Genomic DNA, 23539 nt, shown 5'->3' with positions numbered 1-23539 from the left:
TCTTCATTTAGCATGTTTCTCGTACTTATTTTTTCTGTTATTTTAACATTTCATACTATTATGCTCTGCATTTTAACATTTAATTTAGTGTAAAGATTTACCCCTCATTTTGAGGGTACCTTATTCAATAAAGATGCTCTTTCAGAGTAGAGGAAAATCACCTTCATAATTCTTGTCGATTTAAGCTTTGTTTTCACTTGCCAGTACTCCCCAGTGCTGTTAGTATACTATTTTTGAATGCATAAATATTTTCTTATGTATATTTGGTATTTTAATCTCCTCCGCCTTACCAGGAACTACCCGAACAAGAACTCTACTGCCCTCCAATAACAATACGTGTGGTGGACTGCCGCAGCTTCGGCAGGTTCACGCTCGTGGGTACCCACATCATTTCTAACCTCCACCGCTACATGTGGAACCCTGTTACGAAGAGAGACAGAGAGGCAGCTGCTAGAAATGCTTCGCTGCACCAGCTGCAAGGTAATCAAAAATGCTATGCGTACTGAGAATTATCTTGGAATTTAAAAGTAATTTAGTGGGTTTAGATATATGTAGGGTGCGTGTGTCTGTTTGTATGTGTGTGAAAATGTTAAAAGAGGAAAAAAGGCTGTATGCATTACATACACTAAATTATTGTATATACGAGCATGTTGGTATGTGTCTGTGTACATAATTCCTGCTGCCTTTTTTTTCTAGTTTAGCCTTTTCACATAAGACATTTTCTTCTGTAGAAGCTTGCCTGACAAGTTCAGGGTCCTTTGGCTTCTTCCTTAATAATGTATGCTCATTATAACTGATGATAATGAGGATGGTGATGAGAAGCGGAAAGTCTGTGCTCGTCAAATGTAGCCTGTATGAAGTATTGATGAGCCAGGTCTTCATCATTGAAATCTGGATGTGGAATAAGAGTGAAGAAATAGATTAACGCCATGGAGATGTACTGCAGCATTGTTTGTCAAGTACATTTGGAGTAAGAAGGATTAAAAAATAAGAAATGTGGTGAAAAGGTTAGTGTAGCTGAAAAGATGGATCAGTGCATTTTTATATGGCTTAGCCATGTGGAGAGAATTGAGGATGATTGGTGGGCGAAAAGAGGCTGTTTCAGGAGGAAGGAGAAGAGCATCGCATAGAAACTAAAAGATAGATGGAATGGTGGAGTGGAAGAGTCTCAATATCCAGGATGCTAGAGAAGACTTGCATGATAGAAAGTTGTATAATCTATATTTGATGTGTGGGGGTGGGTGGGTTGTCAACATGTTGCTGATTAGCCTTCCATTAAGTATGGATGACTGCTAGATTTTGTAGATGTATTTTGCTGTAGGGGTTTATCTTTGATTTAGTAAACAAAGTATGAATTCAATAGTGACATTTTCCATTCCTCGTCAGGAGAAACCACCTGATTTTTTGATAACAGTATTTCCTCCATCTCTTTATTACTCTGATTACCCAGGTGAAGACAATGCCATGGGGAACAACAACCTTGTCCCCAACAATGTCCATGGCGGTGCTGGTTACGGTGGAGGAGGCCACTTTGGTGGTGGTGGTGGAGGGGGACGCACGGGAAGCGTCTCCAACAAGAGAGATGAGCGAAGTCCCCTCCTGCAGAAGGACACCATCATCACCATCGATTATGTGGGTGTAGGACCGGTCGTTCCTTTGGTTGGTTTTAGTTTTCCTTATTTTTTTATATTCTTTTCTTGACCTTTATTTGTTGTTATGCTTGTTTCTCCTATTATAGGAGGCCCGATTTTTTATCCTGGCCTTGAGACTGCACCGTCTTTTCGTCTTATATATATATTTTCTTGGGGTGTGTTTTTTTTCATTTCGTAGTTTTCGTTACTTATGATGCATTTCTTTTCCTTTTCAGATTTTGGCTAAAAATCGTTTTAGTATTGATTATATATGTTAACCTTTTACTTGTTTATATATATTTAAACATTCTTTTTATTTTATTAAGATTTTCATTGATCGTACATGGTTTTCTCTTATGGTTTTTATTTGATACTAGAAGGTTTTATATTTTAAAGGCTGCCTGGAATTTCTCGACTCAATCAGTATAGGAAAACGTTATTCACCCATAAATTTGGACATTTTAAAGTTCAGACATGAAAAGATAAATTTCTCTCTCTGTGCTTTTTGATTGGGATTGGTAATTTAACTGTTTCTAATTTTTATACCTTTATTGCAAAAGGGATCATCACTTTATAAAATAAATAAAGAGATATTACAACACTTCAAGTCATTTGTAAAGGAATAGTTCTCGTATGGTACGGTACGTTAACTTCCGTTGATTCGTGAATAAAAAAGAAAAAACTTCTAACAGCAGATTCCAGAAAGCCTTGTTATTCATAACTGAGATTTTGTCAATATGAATTTACTGCATTCCAATGAGTCAAGGTAAAAATTTTCCTTTCAAAGATATTGTCAGTGTTCATGCCTATTAAAACATAGGAGCTGTTATTCTTTCATCTTAACTTTGCTTTAAGTGTCCTTCTCCGTCTTGTGGCCAAGAGTCTCTCAAAAGCACGGAAGTAATGTGTGTAAGCATGTGTATGTACTACAAGGAATTATACCCACAGCTGTACAGGATATATGTATCGGCTGAATGTCATCGTATGTCTGTTGGTGTATGTTGTATGTTATGATTTCTACAACAGAAAAATCCCGTAAGGGGTTAATGTCGTCAGTATACCTCACGCTGTGCAACATTACTTGAAGGTTCTTTGTGGCGTCCCCTCGGCCCCTAGCTACAACCACTTTCATTCCTTTTACTATACCTTCGTTCCTGGTCACGTTCTTCCATCTTACTATCCACCCTCTCCTGACAATTATCTCAACATTATTTACAGTGCTTGATGACCTCATAGGTGCCAGAGCTTGGCCCTTGGCCTAAGTTTTATATGACTATTCCAACAACAGGTAAAATGGTGTACTGTGTACAGTGATGAATTATGATCATAGCAGCATTCATCACTCAATAATGTGCGCATGTGTTCTGTATGGACTTTTTATCTACATATTTATATTGATTAAATTGGCCATGTTTACCATTTAAAAACATGCACACTCGGCTTTATTCGCACATCTCTTAAAAAACAGATTGACACTAAACTTTATGTCTTGTCTGGACGCCCGCTACTGCGAAGCATTCCTCTCGTTTTCCAAAAAATAAACCAGATAAAATTCGGTGTAAAAATCATTTAAAAACCGTTTAAAACCTTTTGGAACTTTCTATCTTCGTGCTTTGGCTGGAAATATGTCGTTTTTTCCTTCATCTTCTAAAATTTATAGATTGATAGTTTTGACTTATGATTAAAAACTCCCACAAACTCAAATCTACCTTGAAACCCTCTGGAACTTTATTCCTAAATGTATGCAATTCAAATTTATATCTATTTAAATAGTCAGATACTAAAAGCTACAATAGCTGCACTGCATTACATGTAGTACTTTTATACCATACTATCAAAAGCGAATTTTGAAGCACCTTTTGAAGGTGCATTTTTCTCAAGCATTTAATAGAATTCATCCTGTTTTTCGTAGCTTAGATTCCTAAAAAGTGTTGACAAAATTACTTGCCGAAATGTTTTCTTAGTCTGAACTTAGCTTTCCCCAAGGAACACTTGGCAGAGCATACCAGCTGTTGGTCTGAGCCTTCCTAAATAAAACACAATTGTAATTGGCTCTACTGACGTCGTAATTTACTTGCATCCGTTTTCATGAGTACAAAAACTTTCAAGGATATTTGGTATATTGTTCCTCTTTTTACGACGACGCTGTGGAGCTCTGGAGTTTCTAAGGAAAGAATATAGCAACTGAATTTCTCATTTTTGCCTCTTAAATATTAGATAAAAAAAATCAAGGATACTTAAGGGATTTTGACGTAAGGAAAAATCTATTTCTGGGCGATTGGTTCGTGTCGCCCAGCGAAATATCCTTTAATCCATTATTTCTAAGGTAAATGCACTAACACATACCAGAGAATAAATAAAATAAAGAAAAGGTCAGTACTACTGACTCGCTCACCCTCCAAGAGGGTGTCGGTATGAACACTAGGGCGAGTGAGACCACTACCACGAACCACTTACCAATAGAAATCTCCTACTACAAAACCCCCACAAGAGGGGAGCCGACCCACAGAGTGGGCAGCAACTACTACTACTCCATCTCATGCTGCCGACTGCTGCGCCTCTTGTGGCCATCCTGAAGTTAGCAGACAATCTTGAGGCGCAGGGATGGGTAGGGTGGGATTTCGCTGGGCGACACGAACCAATCGCCCAGAAATAGATTTTTCCTTACGTCAAAATCCCTTTTCTGGGCTCAGTTCGTGTCGCTGCGCGAAATCGTACCAGAGAATTAGCACAAGATTGTAAAGAAAATAAATAAATAAGGTCTCAATAAAACTTAAAATAAAATAAAGAAATATAATTGCCAAGAAATATACATATACACAATTATACACGTTAGAAAATATTCCTTAAAATTAACTTAAAGTTAACATATATGTACAGGCTTACATGGAATATATGTTGATCTTAACATTTGGTGGTATAGTAAATATGTACAAAGTAAATAAAGCAATTATAATAATAAACTGAATTGAACAAACTTAGAAAATAATATAATAAACAAATGTATATGACTTAGTATACAAAACCCGTAACCATTGCAAATGTAGATGTGTCACCCTAGCATAAAAATAAGGGGACTACATCATAGAGATCAGAATATACAAACAATTGTGGGTGACCCTAGCAAAAAAAATAAGGGACACCCACTGTAGCATCACAAGAGCAGCTAAGACTCAAGGTAGACGTAGATGAACATGGTAGGCATAGACAAACTGTTGAATGAGATAGGTAGAAAGGAGAACTGGATCTTCAACTTGAGATGAAGCAGAGTCGGGGGAAACTATGTTACCCGCCGCAACTGCTGAAAATTTCAGAGCTTCCAAGGACTTTAAGTAATGACGCTTAAATACTGTCGGCGATTTCCATCCAGTATACTTTTTTAAATCATCAAAATTCATGTGTTGGAAATAGTTAATTGAGGTGGCAACTGCCCTGACATCATGAGCTTTAGGGAAGGAATCAGGGTTGCTTGCTTAATAAAGTACAGGATCTGTTGCCTAATACCTTTAATAGATAAAGTACCACCTTTTTCTCTCTTAAAGAGAGGACCCGACGAGGATGAGGATGTCCTGGACAGAAAGGCTCGTAAGGTCGATACTGGACAAAGAGAAACATCTTGTGGAAGGGGTATAACCTTCCACGGTTCCCACCTCATCAAAGGATCCTCATTCTTTGCTAAAAACTACGTTCCGGAGAAAGTAGAACTTCCCCTGTGGGAAGAAATTCTATATGATTCGGATCTCTGGATAACGCCGACAGTTCTGAAATTCTAGCTCCTGAAGCCAAGCTTAATAAAAATAGAGTTTTTCTTAAGAGCATTATAAATGAACATGTCGTATTGTCTGTTTCTGAAGCCAGCTTTAGAACATCATTCAAGAACCACGATACTGACGTAGGCCTCACTGAAGGTCTAAGTCTAGCACAAGCCTTGGGAATAGACGAGAAGTAAGAGTCTGTCAAGTCTATGTTGAACCCGAGTTGAAAAATCTTCTTCAAGGCTGACTTGTTTGTCGTAATAGTGCTAGCTGCTAAGCCTTTTTCAAATAAAGATCTGAAAAAGGATATAGCTGAATTGATTGTCATGATTCTAAATATCTGATTCTCTCAGGAAGGTTGCCAACTTTTTGACTGCAGCATCATACTGTCTCAAAGTTGAATCTCTTTTATCAGATTCCAAGAAAAGAATATTTCGTGGATCAATATCTGCATCTTTTTTAGCCGCAAACTTCATGAAGTCCATAAAGTTAGGGTTTGAGAATTCCTGAGGGAAGCGAACACAGTCTTCGTTTGTACTGACTGGGAGAGCCTGGGATTGGGAATTCGAAGAGGACGAAGACCCAGTTCCAGAATCAGAGGGTACCAATTGCTCTTCGGCCAGTCTGGGGCTACTAGAGCTACTTGACCCTTGAACGTCCTGAGTTTGTTCAGTACCTTCAGGAGAAGATTCACTGGAGGAAAGACATAAATCTTCTCCCAGTTGTTCCAATCTATGGACAGAGCGTCCGTGGCGTAGGCCAGAGGGTCCAGGTTGGGGGCCACATAACATGGGAGTTTGTGGTTCGCTTGAGATGCTAATAGATCTACTTGTAGACCTGGAACCCTCCGGAGAATCCATTGGAACGAACTGTTGTCCAGTGACCATTCCGACTCCAGAGGAACTGAGCGGGATAGAGCATCTGCTATGACGTTTCTCACTCCAGCTATATGGGTGGAGGAGAGGTGCCAACTGAACTTGTCCGCCAGGGAGAAGATGGCTACCATGACATGATTCAGATGTCGTGACTTGGAGCCTCCCCTGTTTACGCAATGGACTACCACTGCGCTGTCCAGAACTAGCTTTATGTGGGAGTTCTTTGGCGGACGTAACCTTTTCAGAGTCAAGAACACTGCCATCGCTTCTAGTACGTTTATGTGAAGCCGGCGGAACTGGGGTGACCAGGTTCCTTGAACCTTCTTGAACTGAGAATATCCTCCCCAGCCGCTTAATGAAGCGTCTGTGTGGATGGTAATCCCCGGAGGAGGAAACTGAAGGGGTACTGATATTGACAGGTTCTTCACTTTTGCCCAAGGGCGTAGACGATTCCGTAGAATCTGTGGGACTGATGACAACTTGTCCCTGGATCTGACATTTGCTCGTGAGCGCCAGATTCTGGTTAGGTCTTTCAGTTTGGCTTTCATCAAGATGTTTGTCACTGAGGCAAATTGGAGGGAACCCAGAATCCTTTCCTGGGTTCTCCTTGAAGCAAATTTGTGTTCTAGAAATTGCTTTACTGACTTCGTTATTTCCTTTCTCTTGGCTGATGGAATCGACAGAGTATGGGAGGATAGATTCCATTGAATGCCCAGCCACTGAAAGTTGGACTCCGGAGTGAGTCTTGATTTTGTCCTGTTTATCTTGAACCCTAGATACTCTAGGAACTGGATTACTTTCAGTGTGGCTTTGTGACATTCCTCGACTGTTGGAGCCCAAATCAACCAATCGTCGAGATACGCTACTACCATTATCCCCTGAGATCTCAGTTGTTGGACGACTACTTCCGCCAACTTCATGAACACCCTAGGTGCCACGTTCAGACCGAAGGGAACTACCTTGAAGGAGAATGCCTGATCTCCTATCTTGAAGCCCAGATAAGGGCGAAAGTGTCTTGCAATAGGGATATGATAGTATGCGTCTGTAAGATCGATAGAGGTGGTGACGGCCCCACGGGGAAGTAAGGTCCGCACCTGCGAGATGGTGAGCATTTTGAACTTGTCGCAGCGAATGGCCAAGTTTAAACGGGATAAGTCTAAGATTACCCTTCTTTTTTGTGAGCCTTTCTTTGGAACGCTGAATAAGCGCCCTTGAAATTTTAATCTGTTGACTCTCGCTATTGCTCCTTTCTGAAGGAGGTCCTCCGCATACTCCGTCAATTCTTTTGATGGAAGTTGAAGGAAAGGTCTGGGTGGAGGCGGATTCGCAATCCAACTCCAACCCAGGCCTTTCGACACAATACTTTGTGCCCACTTGCTGAATCCCCACCGGTGCCGGAAGAGAAACAGCCTCCCTCCTACCTTCAAGTTCTCATTGCTGCTGGGTTGAGTAACCTCCGCGGCCTCCCCGGAAGTGTTTTCCCCTGTTAAGAGACCTTCCTGATCCTTTCTGACGAAAGGATCCCTTACCTCTGCCTCCCCTACCCGAGCGGTCGTACTGCTGAAAGGCCTGGCCTTCGAACACTTGGTTGAAGGCTGGGGAGACAGCGTAAGAGGTGGAAGGTTGAGGCTGGGGGGAAATCACATAGATGGGCTGTGATTGAGCCTTGGAGGTAGAGGGTTGGGCTGGCTGTACCAACGGAACAGTCGAAACAGCCTGGGCGAAGCGTTGTTGCTTTTTCTGGTAAGGCTGAAAACGTCTGGGTTTCCTTTGAGCCTTACCCCTTGCTGATTGGTCCTGGCGTCTCTTTGCGGTGAGACCCCAACGATCCTTAAGGCTTTGGTTAAGCCTTGTCGCTTCCGCCTGGACCTCCTTTACCATTGCATCAGGGAAGAGGTCTGCGCCCCAGATGTTGGAAGAAAGCAACTTATTCGGCTCATGACGAATAGTTGCTTCCTGGAGGACATGTTTCCGACAGTTAGTTCTGGCTGTAGCGAACTCAAACATGTCAGACTGAACCGTTTGCGTCAGTGACTTGGTGAGAAGCTTAAAGAGTGGCTCAGAGCCGTAAGAAATGGTTGCCACTTCCGTCATTGCCATGGTATTAATGGACCTGGCTAGCCTAGTCTTGGCCTCAAATTCAGCCTGAATGAGGCTGTCTGGAAGTCTAGGCAGCTTCTCACCAAACTGATCCATAGCACAGTCTGGCTTGAGTTTGCCCGCCGAAAAGGTGTTGGGTAAATCTTCCCACAATTCTCCGTGTGAAGGGAGCAAAGGAGATGTGGGGTCTGCTTCCCTTAGCTGTGGCAACGACTCCCCCTTCTGGGCCGCCGGGATAGTGACCGTAGCTATTTTGGTAAGGAAGGGAAGCGGAGTTTCCTCCTCCATCGTGAAAATGGTGAAGGGACTCTTGAAAGGTTGAATTTTCGTGTTAGAACAATCCACGTCCTCTAAACACCTGAGCCATTCTCTTTGAGCCTGGTCACGTGAGTAGAGGACTGTCTCCTTAGGGACCTTGTCATCTCTAGTCATGGCTGCGTCAGTGAGTCTGGCGTAGCCAATGAACGGTGGTTGTAGACCCTCCGGGTAGAACTCGAAGTCCTCAATCCTTCGAGTACCACACTCCGGAATTGAAATAAGACCGTCCTGGAAAGGGGCGTATGACGCCACCCTCCAGGGGTTATTCATAGAGAACGGAGGCAGAGAGTCATGAGGTGGGAGCTGAGCTATTCCGGTGCCGAAAGGTGGGGGAGTAGCTAGAGGAGCCTGGCTAAGTCCGGCGATGATGTTATCCTGGGACGAGATCCTGTCGGACAACCGGGAGAACATCTGCTCCATACTGTTCCTCAGAGAGCCGAGCAAGTCTCCCATGTGTTGCAACAGTCCAGCATTGGGATCCAAAGCCGGAGCTGCTGCGGAGGTGGTTGGGTAACTCGGAACAGGTACCAAGGGGAGAGGAGAAACGGCTGACTCAGCCGGAGTATGTGGCCTCTCCTTGGAAGACCTGCTCTTTGAGGGTTTGGAGCTAGAACCAGAAGCTCTAGACCTCTCCGCTCCGGGGTTTGTAGCCGGAGACTTACGAGATGTTGACCGACGAAGTCTTTTTGGACGACGACGACGTCTTTTTGAGGGATTTTACAACCGTCTGTCCCTTGACCTTAGGTCTTACTGAAGCGTCAGGAGAAGTATAAAGGAGCTCAGCTCCTGTAAAGCCTTGGAAGGAAGCTGGAGAGTTAGCAGGAGTAGAAGACCCAGTGGCGCCCAAGGGAAGCCCTTGGGCGTCCAACGTACCTACCTCGACCAACAGGTCGTCAACACCTACCATGGGCTCTATATTTAGATCAAGTGTCGCGACGTCCGACGAGATATCTTGGCCTGGTTCCTTTAACGAAGCGGCGAGCTGTTGTTGAATCGCCGCCATAGTCGGGGCTGCCTCTGCCGGGTCGACGTAACCCGTTGACTTGCCGCCGGGGAAGATTAGGACAGCCAACCTCTTCTCCAGAATGTAGGGCTGTCCCTTGGCGGCGTTCTTACCGAAACCGCCGACCCAAGCCCTCAAGGTTGCCAGGGCGGTATCTCTAACGGTGGGAGCCTGGAAGAGAGGGCATTCATTAGTTTTAAGTTTAAACTTAAGATTAAAACTTAAGTAATAGACTTAGTCTAAAGACATAGGGGATGCAACATCCCATATAAAAAGAGCTTAAGCTTAAAATAAGAGATTAAAATTAAACTTAAGAACTAAAACATTCCTTGGGATTACCGAACGGAGTTGGGAATACTTACCCCGTCCAAGAGCTGACTCACAAGATCGTAACAAATGGTGCAGGTTTCGTGGAACCAGACCTGCAGATTCCCGTGCGGAGTCGCGCATGGAGCATGGGACCTGCAGACTTCATGTCCACAGGGGTCCTATAGCATGGCATTGCATCCTGGATGCTCACAGTTGGTGGTCTGTAAGTGAAAAGATACATGAGTACCGTAAAAGACATCACTTACAGGCTAATAGGCTAAAAGAACTCCGCTGCATGCCGGAGCGCGAAAAAATTTTGGGCATAACCCCTCCCTTACCGCCTGAATAGGCTAGAACCCCGGAGAGGTCCGGTGTGATAACGTAGGTAACGGAGGGATTCGGCTTAGGCTAGCTTAAATTAAACTTACGATAGTTTAAATTAAACACTAAACACTTAAGCCTAAAGCACTGGTACGTACCGGAATAATTCCGGTGCGCGGCGGTGTTCGTGTCGCGATATCAGCGAGACGGGGTGGTTAGGAAAGACCAACTGTACGCCTGAAGTCCGCCCGCAAGGGTGAACTAGCAACCTTCCACGTGAATGCCGGAGCTCCGGTAAAATAAAAAGCACCAGTAAACCGGGAAGGAGCGAGAGGGCGAAACAGACTCGAGCCAACAACGGAGCGACGGAGTAACGACGGGGGGGGAAGGCCAGTCCCCCCCTTAGTCATCCGAGCGCACCATGAAGCAAGAGAACGGTCAAGTCCAGTCCTGGGTCTGTCCAGCCCCCCCTACTCCCTCCGCCTAGGGAGAGAGGGAGGCAGGCACGGGTATGTGGAGCGAGCGAGGACAGACCTACCCCCCCCCGGCCCTATGGAAGAGCGGGAGGAGGGTAGGGTGACTGGACGGACGCCTGGCTGCTTCGCGATCACATGGTGACCACGGAGCGGTAACATGAGAAATACAACGAAAAAACATAGCCTAGGTTAAAGCAACCAACTAATCAGTGAGATGCTATAGAGAAGCAACCGAACTGATGAGAGGAAGCAAAAAACTGGTGGGGACCAATGAAATACGGAACCTAGGCTACGTAATATGCCAGACGCCGTAGGCTAACCTAAAATATACCAAATAACTAAAAATTACATTAAAATAAAGTAAGAAAGTAAATCAGTAGGAGAAAAAATCCAGGAGTGTACGACTAACCCGAAAGAAAGTCTACCACTCAAAGCTAGCCGGGGCCGATACTAAGAGCCGTGGCTAGGGTCTGGATGGAAGATGCCTACGCAAGGTAAAGAAGACATGCATGCATGACAATAAACCAGTAGGCTGGGACCCCTAACATAATATAGATAACTAGCAATAGAGCGTAAAGTAATAAGGGAAGGTTCTAGGTATGGAAGACCAAGAACGAACCCGCCACGAGGCAGAACAATGCCGCCATGCTTCCGACCAAGAGCCAGTATTTATACCTAAAAAACGGCAAATACTGACTCAAGGCTGGAAAAAACCCAATAGCAACAATAACAGATTACTTAACTTAGCTGCTGCGATGGCTGCACGCTCCATAATTAGTTAAATCCAAGTAAGGGGCACAAAAAACACAGAGCAAAAAAGGGCACGTGTGTACGCAGTGCGCTAACTGAAAAGGATGGCCACCAGAGGCGCAGCAGTCGGCAGCATGGATGGAGTAGTAGTAGTTGCTGCCCACTCTGTGGGGTCGGCTCCCCTCTTGTGGGGGTTTTGTAGTAGGAGATTTCTATTGGTAAGTGGTTCGTGGTAGTGGTCTCACTCGCCCTAGTGTTCATACCGACACCCTCTTGGAGGGTGAGCGAGTCAGTAGTACTGACCTTTTCTTTATTTTATTTATTCTCTGGTATGTGTTAGTGCATTTACCTTAGAAATAATGGATTAAAGGATATTTCGCGCAGCGACACGAACTGAGCCCAGAAAAGGAGTTTTTTCGCATACGTTTAAGTCATTAACATATCACTTTGACAGCTATAGGCTTACTGAAATATTGAATTCGTGGTATGAAGGAATTACACGTAATATAACCTTTTGGAGAGTGTAGAAACCGTTCTTCACTTATGCTTTCATCAATACCATTGTTCCTAGAGCAATTAGTTCTGAAACTTCTGTATAGACTAAAATATTACATTATTTCAAAGGTTCCCATTTGTGCCGTGCAATAGTTGTCATGATCCAGTCAAATTGCTAAATGAAATAAGTTGAATGTTCTGATAGAAACTTAAGACACAAGAACAGATTCATATAGAACATATTTTGTCTTATGCTTCATAAGATCTGATACATAATGTTTTCTGCAGAGAGTCATTTTTGGTTTAATGTCTGTGATTTCTGAAAAAAGAAAAAAAAAAATACCTTGCTAAACCATTCTGAACTTGATTAGGGATCCGGCGCAGTATCGAAGCTAGTAGGGACCACGAAGAAAGAGAAGACGGAAGCGAATAAAAGAAGAAAACAAAGTTTAGAAATGGAAGAAGAAGACGAAGAGAACAGAGACTGGTGGACCAAGTACTTCGCGTCCTTGGAAGCCGTGGCAGCGGTAAGTTCAATCTTTTGTTAGGACTCAGTTGTGAATTTTGATTACTGCCATTTATTTACGCATTTGGATTCGTCTTGAGAGCGAGAAACTGGAGACAATTCCTTACCATTCCAGTGATGTGAAATATGCAGACATGATGTTTATTTATGGGTTTTGGAACATTTGAGTTTCTAGGCTCCACGGTCGTAAGTCAACTGTTTTATATATAATATATATATATATATATATATATAATATATATATACATACTATATATATGTATATATATACATATATATATATATATATATATACTATATATATACTATTATATATATATATATATATATATAGAATATATATATATATATATATATATATATGTGTGTGTGTGTGTGTGTGTGTGTGTGTATGCCATCTGTCATTATTGTAATGCACATCTATTTCCTTTTTCATTTACCCTAATAAGAGAGACATGCTCTTCAGTTTTTATGTATATATTGGATCAGAAAAGGATTATATATATAATATATATCTATAAATATATATATATATATATATATATATATATATATACATATATATATATATATATATATATATATATATATATATATATATACAGGCAGTCCCCGGGTTACGACGCAGGTTCCGTTCTTAAACCGAAAATCGTCGTAAGCCGGAACGACGTTGTTGAAAACATGTCCACAGGGAAAATTTCACTAATTTGCAATTTTTCTTAGGGCCGTATCTCTAAAATTATCACTAATTTACTTTTTTCATGTGCAACACTGTGTATTCCACAAATTACTGTATATTTTCATTAAAATACAAGAGAGAGAGAGTAAAAAAATGAGAGAGAGAGAGCATTACAACTTTGTAGCACCAGCACAGTATAAAGGAGGTTTATATTTGTTTAAATAACTGAAATTATCAATAAACATTTTACATACTAGTACCATAAAAATTCTTTCATCTCAGTAAAAGAGAGAGAGAGTGTTTATCTCTCTCTGTTCTCTCAAGAGAGAGAGAGTGTTTATCTCTCTCTGTTCACTCAAAAAATACTTATAACGCTTCCAGCGAAAGGGAGGGAGGGAGTTACCACTATGACACATTATTATCTTGTGTGGCAAAAAGAGAGAGAGAGAGAGAGAGAGAGAGAGAGAGAGAGAGAGAGAGAGAGAGTTAACCTTAATTAAAAGTGACATGGATAGATTAGTATTGTATTTCTTTAAAATACTACACATATGAATTTTGTAATTACAGTATTATTATTATTATTATTTATTAATTTTATTATTATTATTATTATTATTATTATTATTATTTATTATTTGAAAGTATTAAAAAACAAATAGTACAAGTACATAAAAAATCTTGAGTCTCAGTAAATGAGAGAGAGAGAGGGGGGGGGGGGAAATTTCATGAGCACTTCCTCCTCCTGGCTTTTCACAGAAACTTGATATATCTGACAGTTTTAGTACCTGGAGTTAGAAAAAGGTTACTGAGAGAAGACTGGGATTTCCTTCATTCTTCCATAATAAATGTATAAGCTAAAATCGTACTAATTCACTACTGGTATTTTCTTTCTTGAATTGAAATTGAATTATTGCTGATAAATTAATAACTTAATTAATTTGAAAAATAGTAAAATCATTTATTTTATCATACAAAAAAACATACATCTTTGTAGTAGAGAGAGAGAGAGAGAGAGAGAGAGAGAGAGAGAGAGAGAGAGAGAGAGAGAGAGAATTATTATTTTTATTATGTGATATCATTTCAACTTATTAAACTTACTAATACAGTATTAATCAAAATTAATATTTGAAAATTAGTAAATCATTTTTGTATTATAAAAATGTATTTAGTCATGAAAATAAACATCAAAATACACTAATTAGTGATTATTTTCGTCGGAAAATACAAGAGAGAGAGAGAGAGAGAAACTATGGTTTTTTTTTTATATCCAAAGCTAAGTAGAGTATAAATGGATTCTTTAAGTGAAATAATGTTTCAATGATATTTTGCTGTTTTGTATTAAAAGGATATGTATACTGTTTGAGAATGCGTTCCTTATCCTTGACTATGGTTACCATACAGTTTAATAGCGTAAATTAATTTATGCGCCCTCCGCTCAGAAACTAGTTCTGCGTATGAGGTAGTATGAGGTATCGTTAAAAAGCATAAAAAACCGTCGTAACCTAGGAATTTGCCTTGTAATCTAACCAGAAACTTAGTTTTGTTAATTATGTATACTGGAAACAAGGAATGATTTTTTCCTTATTTGCACTTTTGAACTGTTATAAACTGCGCATCCCAAGCTAGTGTATTCATTCGCTCGGAAACTAGTTCCGCATATGAGGCGTCACTAAAAAAATTTAAAAAATACGACATAAAAAGTGTCGAAAATCATCATAACCTCAAAATTTTTGTTGTAATCTAACCAAAAACTTATTTTTATTAATATACTGTGCTAAACTATAAAGGATTCTTATCATAGTATGCATTTTTTAAAAGCGTCGTTAACTCGGAGCGTCGGAAGCGTCAGCGTCGTAACCTCGGAACAAGCGTCGTAACCCAGGACGGATTTTTCAATGAATATTTAAGAAAAAGCGTTGTAACCTCGGAACGTCGTAAGCCGGAGCCGTCGTAACCCGGGGACCGCCTGTATATATATATAGATATATATATATATATCTATATATATATATATATATATATATATATATATATATATATATACATCTATATATACATCTTTATATATATCTATATATATATATATATATATATGTATATATATATATATATATATATATATATATATATATAGATAGATAGATAGTATATAGATATATATAGATATATATGTGTATGTAGTAATATATATATATATGATGAGTATATATATATATATATCTATATATATATATATATATATATTATATATATATATATATATATATGATAAATACTATAGATATATATACAGTGGTACCTCGAAATACGAAATTAATCCGTTCCGAGGCGGCCTTCGTATCATGAGTTTTTCGTATCTTGGAACACATTTTACATGTAAAATGGCTAATCCGTTCCAAGCCCTCCAAAAACACCCCATTAAATTTCATAATAAAGCTAAATTGACCTATAAACAATAAAATACTACAACAATTTGGACCATTCAATACCTAAACTAAGAATAAAAATGCAAAACCTGTAAATAAAGTGTATATTAGTGTACATGAAATATTATTACTGTAACGTAAAATGTGGAAGCTTACCTTTCGAGTGAGGCTATCACTGAAAGTGGCGGCAGAGGAGGAGGAGGACAAACGGCAGATACGTACACTTAACTTTATGAAACACATAAAAAAATGTCAGAAAAAGAAACTAAACTTTACAAAACACATTAACAAAACTGTAACACTTAACTTTACAAAAAACTTAAAATAAAATTTATTTTTACATTTCATTTTACTTTTTTATACTTTACGTAATTTCAATTTCTTCACCACCGAATGGATGCCAGTCCGTTTACGGAATTTTTCGAACCACCCATGAGAAGCCTTGATCTCTGGGGTTGCCGTTGATGTCCCCTCTCCGCTGTCGTTTTCGGCTTGGGCAATCAAATCGCCGAAAATAGCGCTGGCCTTCTGGCAGATTGCCGTCTCTGTTATCGTATCGCCATCGATTTCTTTGTCCTCGATCCATACAAGAAGCAGCCTTTCCATTTCATTATGCACATGGCTCCTCTTGTTGGACAAAATAGTCACGCCCTTGGAAGGTGTAGCTGCTTTGATGGCTTCCTTTTGCTTAAGGATGGTGCCTATCGTCGACGGATTTCGCCCGTATTCCTTAGCAATCACACTCAACCGCAAGCCAGCTTCATACTTTTTTATTATCTCCATTTTTGTCTCCATAGAAAGCATTCTCTTCTTTCTGTGAATTTCAGCAACTTTCTTGGGACCCATGACTCTATGTACTGTACGTAATTGAGTTACGTATGTAGTACGTATACTAATTAGGTTCTCACAACACGATAAAGTAGCACAACACGATAATATGTACTGCAACGAAATCACTAACGAATTTACGTTACTAAACGAAATCGTTGGACCGAATGAATGCCGATTGCGTAGTAAAGTTTTGGGTGCGGAGTGGCCGAGCTAAGGCATGCCAACATGTACGTATAGAAGATGCATGATGGGAGGGATGCTGTCCAATTAGAGAGAAGGATCTCATGGCTTGGCTAGCATCAGGAACCAATGGGAGAGCAGGAGGATGGTGGCGAGTCTACTATAACTAAGATGGCGGCGTGCGGTGCGAGTTTCAAAATTGTTATGGGGTGAATCTCGGAATTTCAGAAACCTTTCGCATCTTGAAAACTTTTCGTATGTAGAGCAGTAAAATTTTTCGTGTTGGGTTTCGTATCTCGAGTTTTTCGTAAGTTGAGCCTTTCGTATCTCGAGGTACTACTGTATATATATATATCTATATATATATATATATATATATATATATATATATATATCTATATATAGATATAGATATAGATATATATATATATATATATATATATATATATATATATATCTATATATCTATATATATATATATATATATATATATATATATATATATATATATATATATATACACATATACACATGTATATATATTATTAAAAATAAAATGTTTCCCCTACCAATGGCTGGCTCCTGAGAGAAGGAAACACAACAATCACTGCCACATTCATACTGGAACTGCAGAAATCGTGGACGAATATAGCGTTTATTCTTCTATCATCTATGTTACCATTTATTGCTCCATCTTCATGATTCTCATAACCTTCCTCTGGTTCACTTTTTCCTCTTGGAAACACCTTTCAAGCCCTTTCTCCAATCTCTGCAGTTTCTCCTCTTTATTCCATCTGAACATTATTATTTTGACAGACATCAGTGAATTCCAATTATGTTTGCAGTGTGTTTTTATAATGGAACAGCACTACACTGGTTCTCTTTATGGACTGGTATTTTTTTTTAGTATAATAATGCGTCGCCCAAATTATGTATTTATATCATAGTAAATAAACAACATCACCGTAAAGAGAAAAAAAAAATATATGTAACTTAATTCATTTCCTTTCTTCGACAGCAACAGCAGGAAGGTCGAGGAGAGCTTTCAGAGGGGGAACAAAACCAGCAAGACGGGCAGCGGGAGGTTATCAACGAGAAGAAGAAACACACTTTCAAAGCGACGTCGACGGCAGCCAAGCTTGCTGCGAAGCTGAGCCCTAAGACTCAGAGAAGAAAACCCAAGCAGAATATTGCTCTAATGAAGGTATTGTTATAATTGTTACCATTATAATTGAGAAGATGGGCCCTGTTCATATGGAACAAGCCCATAGGGGCCATTGACTTGAAATTCAATCTTCCAAAGAATTTAGTATTTATTAGGAAGAATGTAAAGGGAAATACAGAGGGAGATCTTACTCATTACAAAGAATCATTAAATTAATACATAAGTAGATAAAAATGCATTAAAATCCAAGGAGAATAGCAATAGCATTAGGGTAGTAATGCATTGCATCTTCTCTGGAACTTTGAAAGTTCCAATTGCACGACATCCTCAGGGAGATAAATGAGTTGAGTGCTCGAGGAGGCTTTTCGGATTGAGATTTTCGCCTTGAATTTTTCCATTCTTTTCTTATATATGACAACATTTTAACTCTTGTGATCTTTTCAGGTTATTCCTGGTGAGCTGGAAACTGAATTTAACGGGTTCCGTGAATGGTTGCACACCTTTGATCTGTACAGAGGCAAAAAGACAGGCGACGAATTAGAAGACGAAAATCGTGTGGTGGGAAAATTCAAGGTCAGTTTTACTTGTAAATTACGAATGAATGGGAAAACTACTATTACTATAATCGTAAAAGAAAGATCAACTGGATGTGTATTTTGTATTCATTCCTCCCAGAAGCTTCTTATTGAAGAATTTATGATTTTTTCATTGGTTTTATTTTCTGTCATTGTTCATACAGATAAAGTAAAATTATATTTAACTTTGAAAAAGTTTCACTCACATTTACTAATATTGTTTCAAGGGCTGACATTTTATTTTTATAGTGTAAAATGTTACTATAGATGTACCATAATGGTCTGCTAATCCAGGAAATGTATATAATTTGTTTGTATGAATATTAAGTAATTAACCATTTTTATGCAAAATCAATAATGATTTTAATCTTTTCATAAGGATATATGATCAGCTCTATGAGGGTCTTACACATGTCACTCATTGTTCTGGTTGAGCTTCATTATAGTTGTTATTATTCATTGTCACTATATACTCTCATAGTGATTCAAGTCTGATATCCATAGCGCAACATACTGAATGATTATTTTCCAGGGCTGTCTTAAACTCTACCGATGGCCCCTACCAAAGGACATTGACGACACTACCATTACAGGGGGCGATCCTCAATATGGGTTTTTCCAGGTAAGACAACTGCTTGGAAATTGGAATATTTAAAGGAATTGATTTTTAAATATGGAGATGAAGCTGTAGATTAGACATTGTAAATAATGCTTCACTTTTTGTCCTGTACAACTCGTGTCTTATTTCAGTTAAAACGCACAGACAGTTCACCTTGGTAGAGTTCCAAGCGAGATATATGCATGGTTGTTTCGTTGTCTCCTACGTAATCATGATGTTAATATCCGCGTGTCAGTTCATTGGCATCTCGTTTATAAATTATACAAATTGACTGATAATAATAATCGTTCAAGCTACATTGTATATAATTTTGTTCAGTTATCTGAAGCATAATTCTTATCTGTATCCTATTACCTAAGAAGAAGAGAGTGATCTTTAGCCATCTTAAACTGTACTACACTAAAAGAAGATTATTTACATAGAAAAAACAATTTGTTTTAATTGTAGATTGTTTTATGCCCTACCCATTTTTATTGGGAAAAAGGTAGATGAATACTTGCCACACCCCTCAGAGTACAGGTCATGGATAGTTTGTACCAAGTGGGAGGAAATTTGAATGCATGTCAGTGTAATTGGCTAAAAGTATTGCGCCAAAGTAAACAGGCAAACCATCCCATAAGCATGTTATAATTACCATAATTTACATTGAATTAGTGATAGGTGAGTAATGACAGTTACGTACTACCCTCCAAGAAATATGTAGTGAGGCTTGGGGGATTTTGATAAATTAGCCCAGCACATTTTGTATACATCTAAAAACACTTATTGAATAATTTTAAAATAATGACCCAATACTTAGTTCAGGTGTAATGTTTTGTGTTACTGTATTTCAAGCCTGTGATGTTGTGTCGAGGTAGTTGTCTCTGTTAAAGTTTTCTTTGTTTTTGTTTCAATTGGTTACCAAGTGTGAAAGTACCTATTCAATTACCGGTAGTTGTTTGTCCATCCTTATATGTTATTGCATTTTTCAGTTTCTTCTATGAACTGTGGGATTAGTTTATTATTGTTCATCCATTCTTTTTCTTGGTATGCTTGCCTCCCACACATTTAGGTATCAGAATTAAACGTGACTTTTGTTCATTTTAGCCGTACATTTTATAGTTGATCTCATTTTTTTCTCTGCTCACCCTAGAAACAGTGCTCCTATTTCTAAGTTACTTTATAGTAATACAGGTAATACAATATTTTGTTGAACCGCTTGCTGATTCACTGCGCAAAATTGTGAGCAGCATTTCTGAGTCTTTCTTTTGAACACACAATGCTGAGAGGTGATAATTAACTTTTTCAACTAAGGGTGTCGATTATAATTTGAAACTTTCTTGTATAATTTCTAATTTGGCCAGGTTATGTAAACTTGTTTCATTTTGGGTCCTTGTTATCTGATGCTACCCATTTTGCAGTAGCAGTATCAAGATTCTTTGTTTGCTTAGGTTCTGTAATACACCGCCTCACTTCAATACCTTAACATATTCATTAAGTCTCATTTTTTCACTCACTAATTATTTGCTCACTAGTTAAACTATGAATAAGAGAAGTGAGAGACTGGAGGTAGCCTTTCAGTTAAGAGTATAATAGTAAGTGAAAGAATAGTCCACTGAAAACACCACTAGGATTGGAGAGGGGAACAAATGTTACACTGTCAACAATGAGAGAGTGAGTGAGGTTAAATGTAGGAATTAAAATTGATTAGAGGTAAGAGATGGGAATGTGAAGCAAAAACTTCACTCAAAAGGTCCTCAAAGGATCATGCATGACTACAGTCTTGTCGCACTAGATACCTCAATGATCTTAAAATGTGCAAAACTCCAGTATGTGTAATCACACACTGAGGAGCTCGGCTTATAAGTCCCAAAACTCTGAACATGTTTGCAAATTTAAGGAACTTTGTCACTCCAGGTAGCCTCTTTCTCTTTCCAAGAACTCAAGGAATTCTTGCAAACAACAGGATTACCAGCAGCTGAATATTGCAAGGTGCCTGAACGTGCTCTTCAAACATACCGTTGTAAAACTGGATACATTAGAAAATTCTTGGATACTGCTAATATCACTATCTCCATTCTATCTTTGTATATATAAGAAGCATATACTTGGATATCTCCAGTTACTTTATATTTTTTTAAATAATAAGGGAAATATAAAACTGACAAATATCGATTTGTGCGTATTATGTTGGTCAGCATTTTAGATCTTTTTAACGGACAAGTTTGAGAGAAATTTCATTTATAGCTATAAGGTCAATTTGAATAAAATCCTATTTTTCCTCATTGTACAAGAGATGGAATTTTAACAGATAAGAGGCTTGAGGTGAAATGATTACTCGAGCTTTTTCCACCCTTTGTGCGTTTTGACTTGAAAATACTACTTGCTTCTGGTACGGCTTTTGGAATCTTCAATTTCCATTTAGAAATAGAACTTGAATTACAGGTAGTGTCACATTAGTACCATATTTTTCCTTTTACACTTCTATGCATTAATGTTTTGACTTTTTTTATTTGATTTTCAATGAACTGTTTAATGACCTGTTTTTCTGCTATCTATTCCATGCACATTCGAAGGCTGATAAGCTACTCATGGAATCACAGGTTAATGAATGCACTTGGGAAATTCATTGCATAGTTGCTGGAGAACATTGCAAGCATAGCCTTATTGATTTTTTGCATCTGTTCTGAATTTACCACTAGTAGTTTGGAGGATAAGGAATATTAATCCTTTCATAACTGTTTTGATTTCTTTTTTGATCCCTTCGCATAGTTGCATGGTTTCATTTCATTTTATTTTTGACATGATAAAATGCTGAGATGTAGATGTTACCTGTTGTCGATATCGAGGAAGTGTCGAGCTTTTCAAGGGAAATTTAGTGCTTCATCTGTTATTCTCACGCAACACCACAAGCCAGTGTTCTGTCGTTTGAACTCTGCAGTTATGCAGCCTAGTACACAGTATGTGAAAGTCAGTCAACATTCCTCGTTTTCTTTTGTGTCTGTGATCAGTATCATGTTTATACAAATAACATTTGAGAAATAAAACTTATAATGGTGATTAACAGAGTTCAGACAAGACGGATTGAAACCGTACTCAGATTTTATCACTGATTCCAATACTTTACAGTATCATGTGAAATTTGTTTTGCAAGTTGCTAAAATAATCAATAGTTATAAGACTAAATGGTTTGGTAATTTTTGTGTGAAACTGCTGCCGATTTAATTACCTCAGTTGCTATCAATCTTTTGTAAATGATGGTCATATTTGCAGTGAGATTCCGAGTTCTCAGTTCTGTCTACATTGCCTTTGAGGTGTTGGAAAAACATGAAACCAAATACTGAATTTCCCTCGAAAACATTACAATTGATACTGGGTAGTATTAACAATAAAAAATAGGGTCCAGGTATAATTGTGACAGGGAATCTTGTTCTTCTAACTTTAAGATACCAGTGAGAATTTTGCATGAAGGCTGACTTGATAATAAATGGTTGTTTAGACAGGACGGTTGCTGTATATTTCGAGTAATTAATGTTAATGTTAGAGACCCGTGCTGATTTGCAGCTTCATTTGCTCCCATACAGGAAATATGTGCAACCGTGTGATGACATCTTCAGGGTATCAAGTGTCATTTGTCTTTTGTGAATTTTGAAAGGTGGAGTTAACCATCCCCTACACTGGACCCTCGGGATCTTTGTACCTAAATGACTTTGCATCTGATGTATTCAGTAGAGTAAAAGAGGAAAACCGAAGATGTTCTCGTAGAGGGTAGACAGGAAATATCAACCTAGCTTGCAGAGATGTGTGTTGCTTAATTGCCTGGATGTTCTATAAGATTTTACTGTACTGTTAGGATTTAATAATTGTGTGTTCAGATGATTCACAGAAATTTTGACGGGAAGGCTTGTGCATATGTCCAACAGACGTAGGGAGTACGTATTGGCAGGATATGTTCTTGTGGTAATACACTAATACCTGAATTCTTTATTACAGTCTTTGAATCTCTTTCTGTCTGATCTCTGACCCAAATAACCCTCTGTCTTGTTTCTAGAGTTTATCTGTCAGAGCCTACTACTAACCCCTCCTGCTGTTGCTTACTGATAGAACAAATGCAATCTACAATGTCTCATATTTTTTTCTCTATTTACCTACATTTAATATTTAATCTTTAAATCTCTCGTATTCTCAGGCTGCTTTAATCTTTTCTATAATTTCCTGAGCCATCTTGGATATCTCTTTTATTGCACTTTTAACTTCTAAACTTTTCTCTTCATTCTAGTATTGTATGACACGAAAGAATGCATATTTAATCATGTCTACTGTATTTAACTTTGCTTCTGTTTGACCACGTGAGAAGGGACACTTACAAGTGAATAATGTGCATAAAAATATCTATGAGTCTTGTATGTACAATTGAAGGGGCCGTATCTCATGCTGCTAAACGAATGCTGTTCAGTTGTGAAGGACCAGAAAAGTACCTTTAGGTCCTGCATGTGTGCAAGAACCAGGTGCTGAGAACCACTTTT

At 38.8% G+C, this 23539-nt stretch overlaps 1 protein-coding gene across 7 annotated transcripts in view; it reads left to right on the top strand.

Annotated features, from left to right (window-relative positions):
* LOC135207992 (otoferlin-like) overlaps positions 1 to 23539 on the top strand; it is a 217566-nt gene that overhangs the window by 165809 nt on the left and 28218 nt on the right. For 5 of the 7 annotated variants that reach the window (XM_064240077.1, XM_064240072.1, XM_064240073.1 and 2 more), the window contains 6 exons: positions 294 to 480; positions 1451 to 1659; positions 12405 to 12560; positions 17694 to 17879; positions 18285 to 18413; positions 18948 to 19037. In XM_064240077.1, the coding sequence (XP_064096147.1) occupies positions 294 to 480; positions 1451 to 1659; positions 12405 to 12560; positions 17694 to 17879; positions 18285 to 18413; positions 18948 to 19037 (957 nt within the window). The remainder of the gene's footprint in view (positions 1 to 293; positions 481 to 1450; positions 1660 to 12404; positions 12561 to 17693; positions 17880 to 18284; positions 18414 to 18947; positions 19038 to 23539) is intronic. The other 2 variants (XM_064240076.1, XM_064240074.1) reach the window with 2 other exon arrangements.

The sequence above is a fragment of the Macrobrachium nipponense genome, chromosome 34, assembly GCF_015104395.2.
Source record: "Macrobrachium nipponense isolate FS-2020 chromosome 34, ASM1510439v2, whole genome shotgun sequence".
Classification (NCBI taxonomy): domain Eukaryota; kingdom Metazoa; phylum Arthropoda; class Malacostraca; order Decapoda; family Palaemonidae; genus Macrobrachium; species Macrobrachium nipponense.
This window is presented reverse-complemented; position numbering and strand designations above follow the sequence as displayed.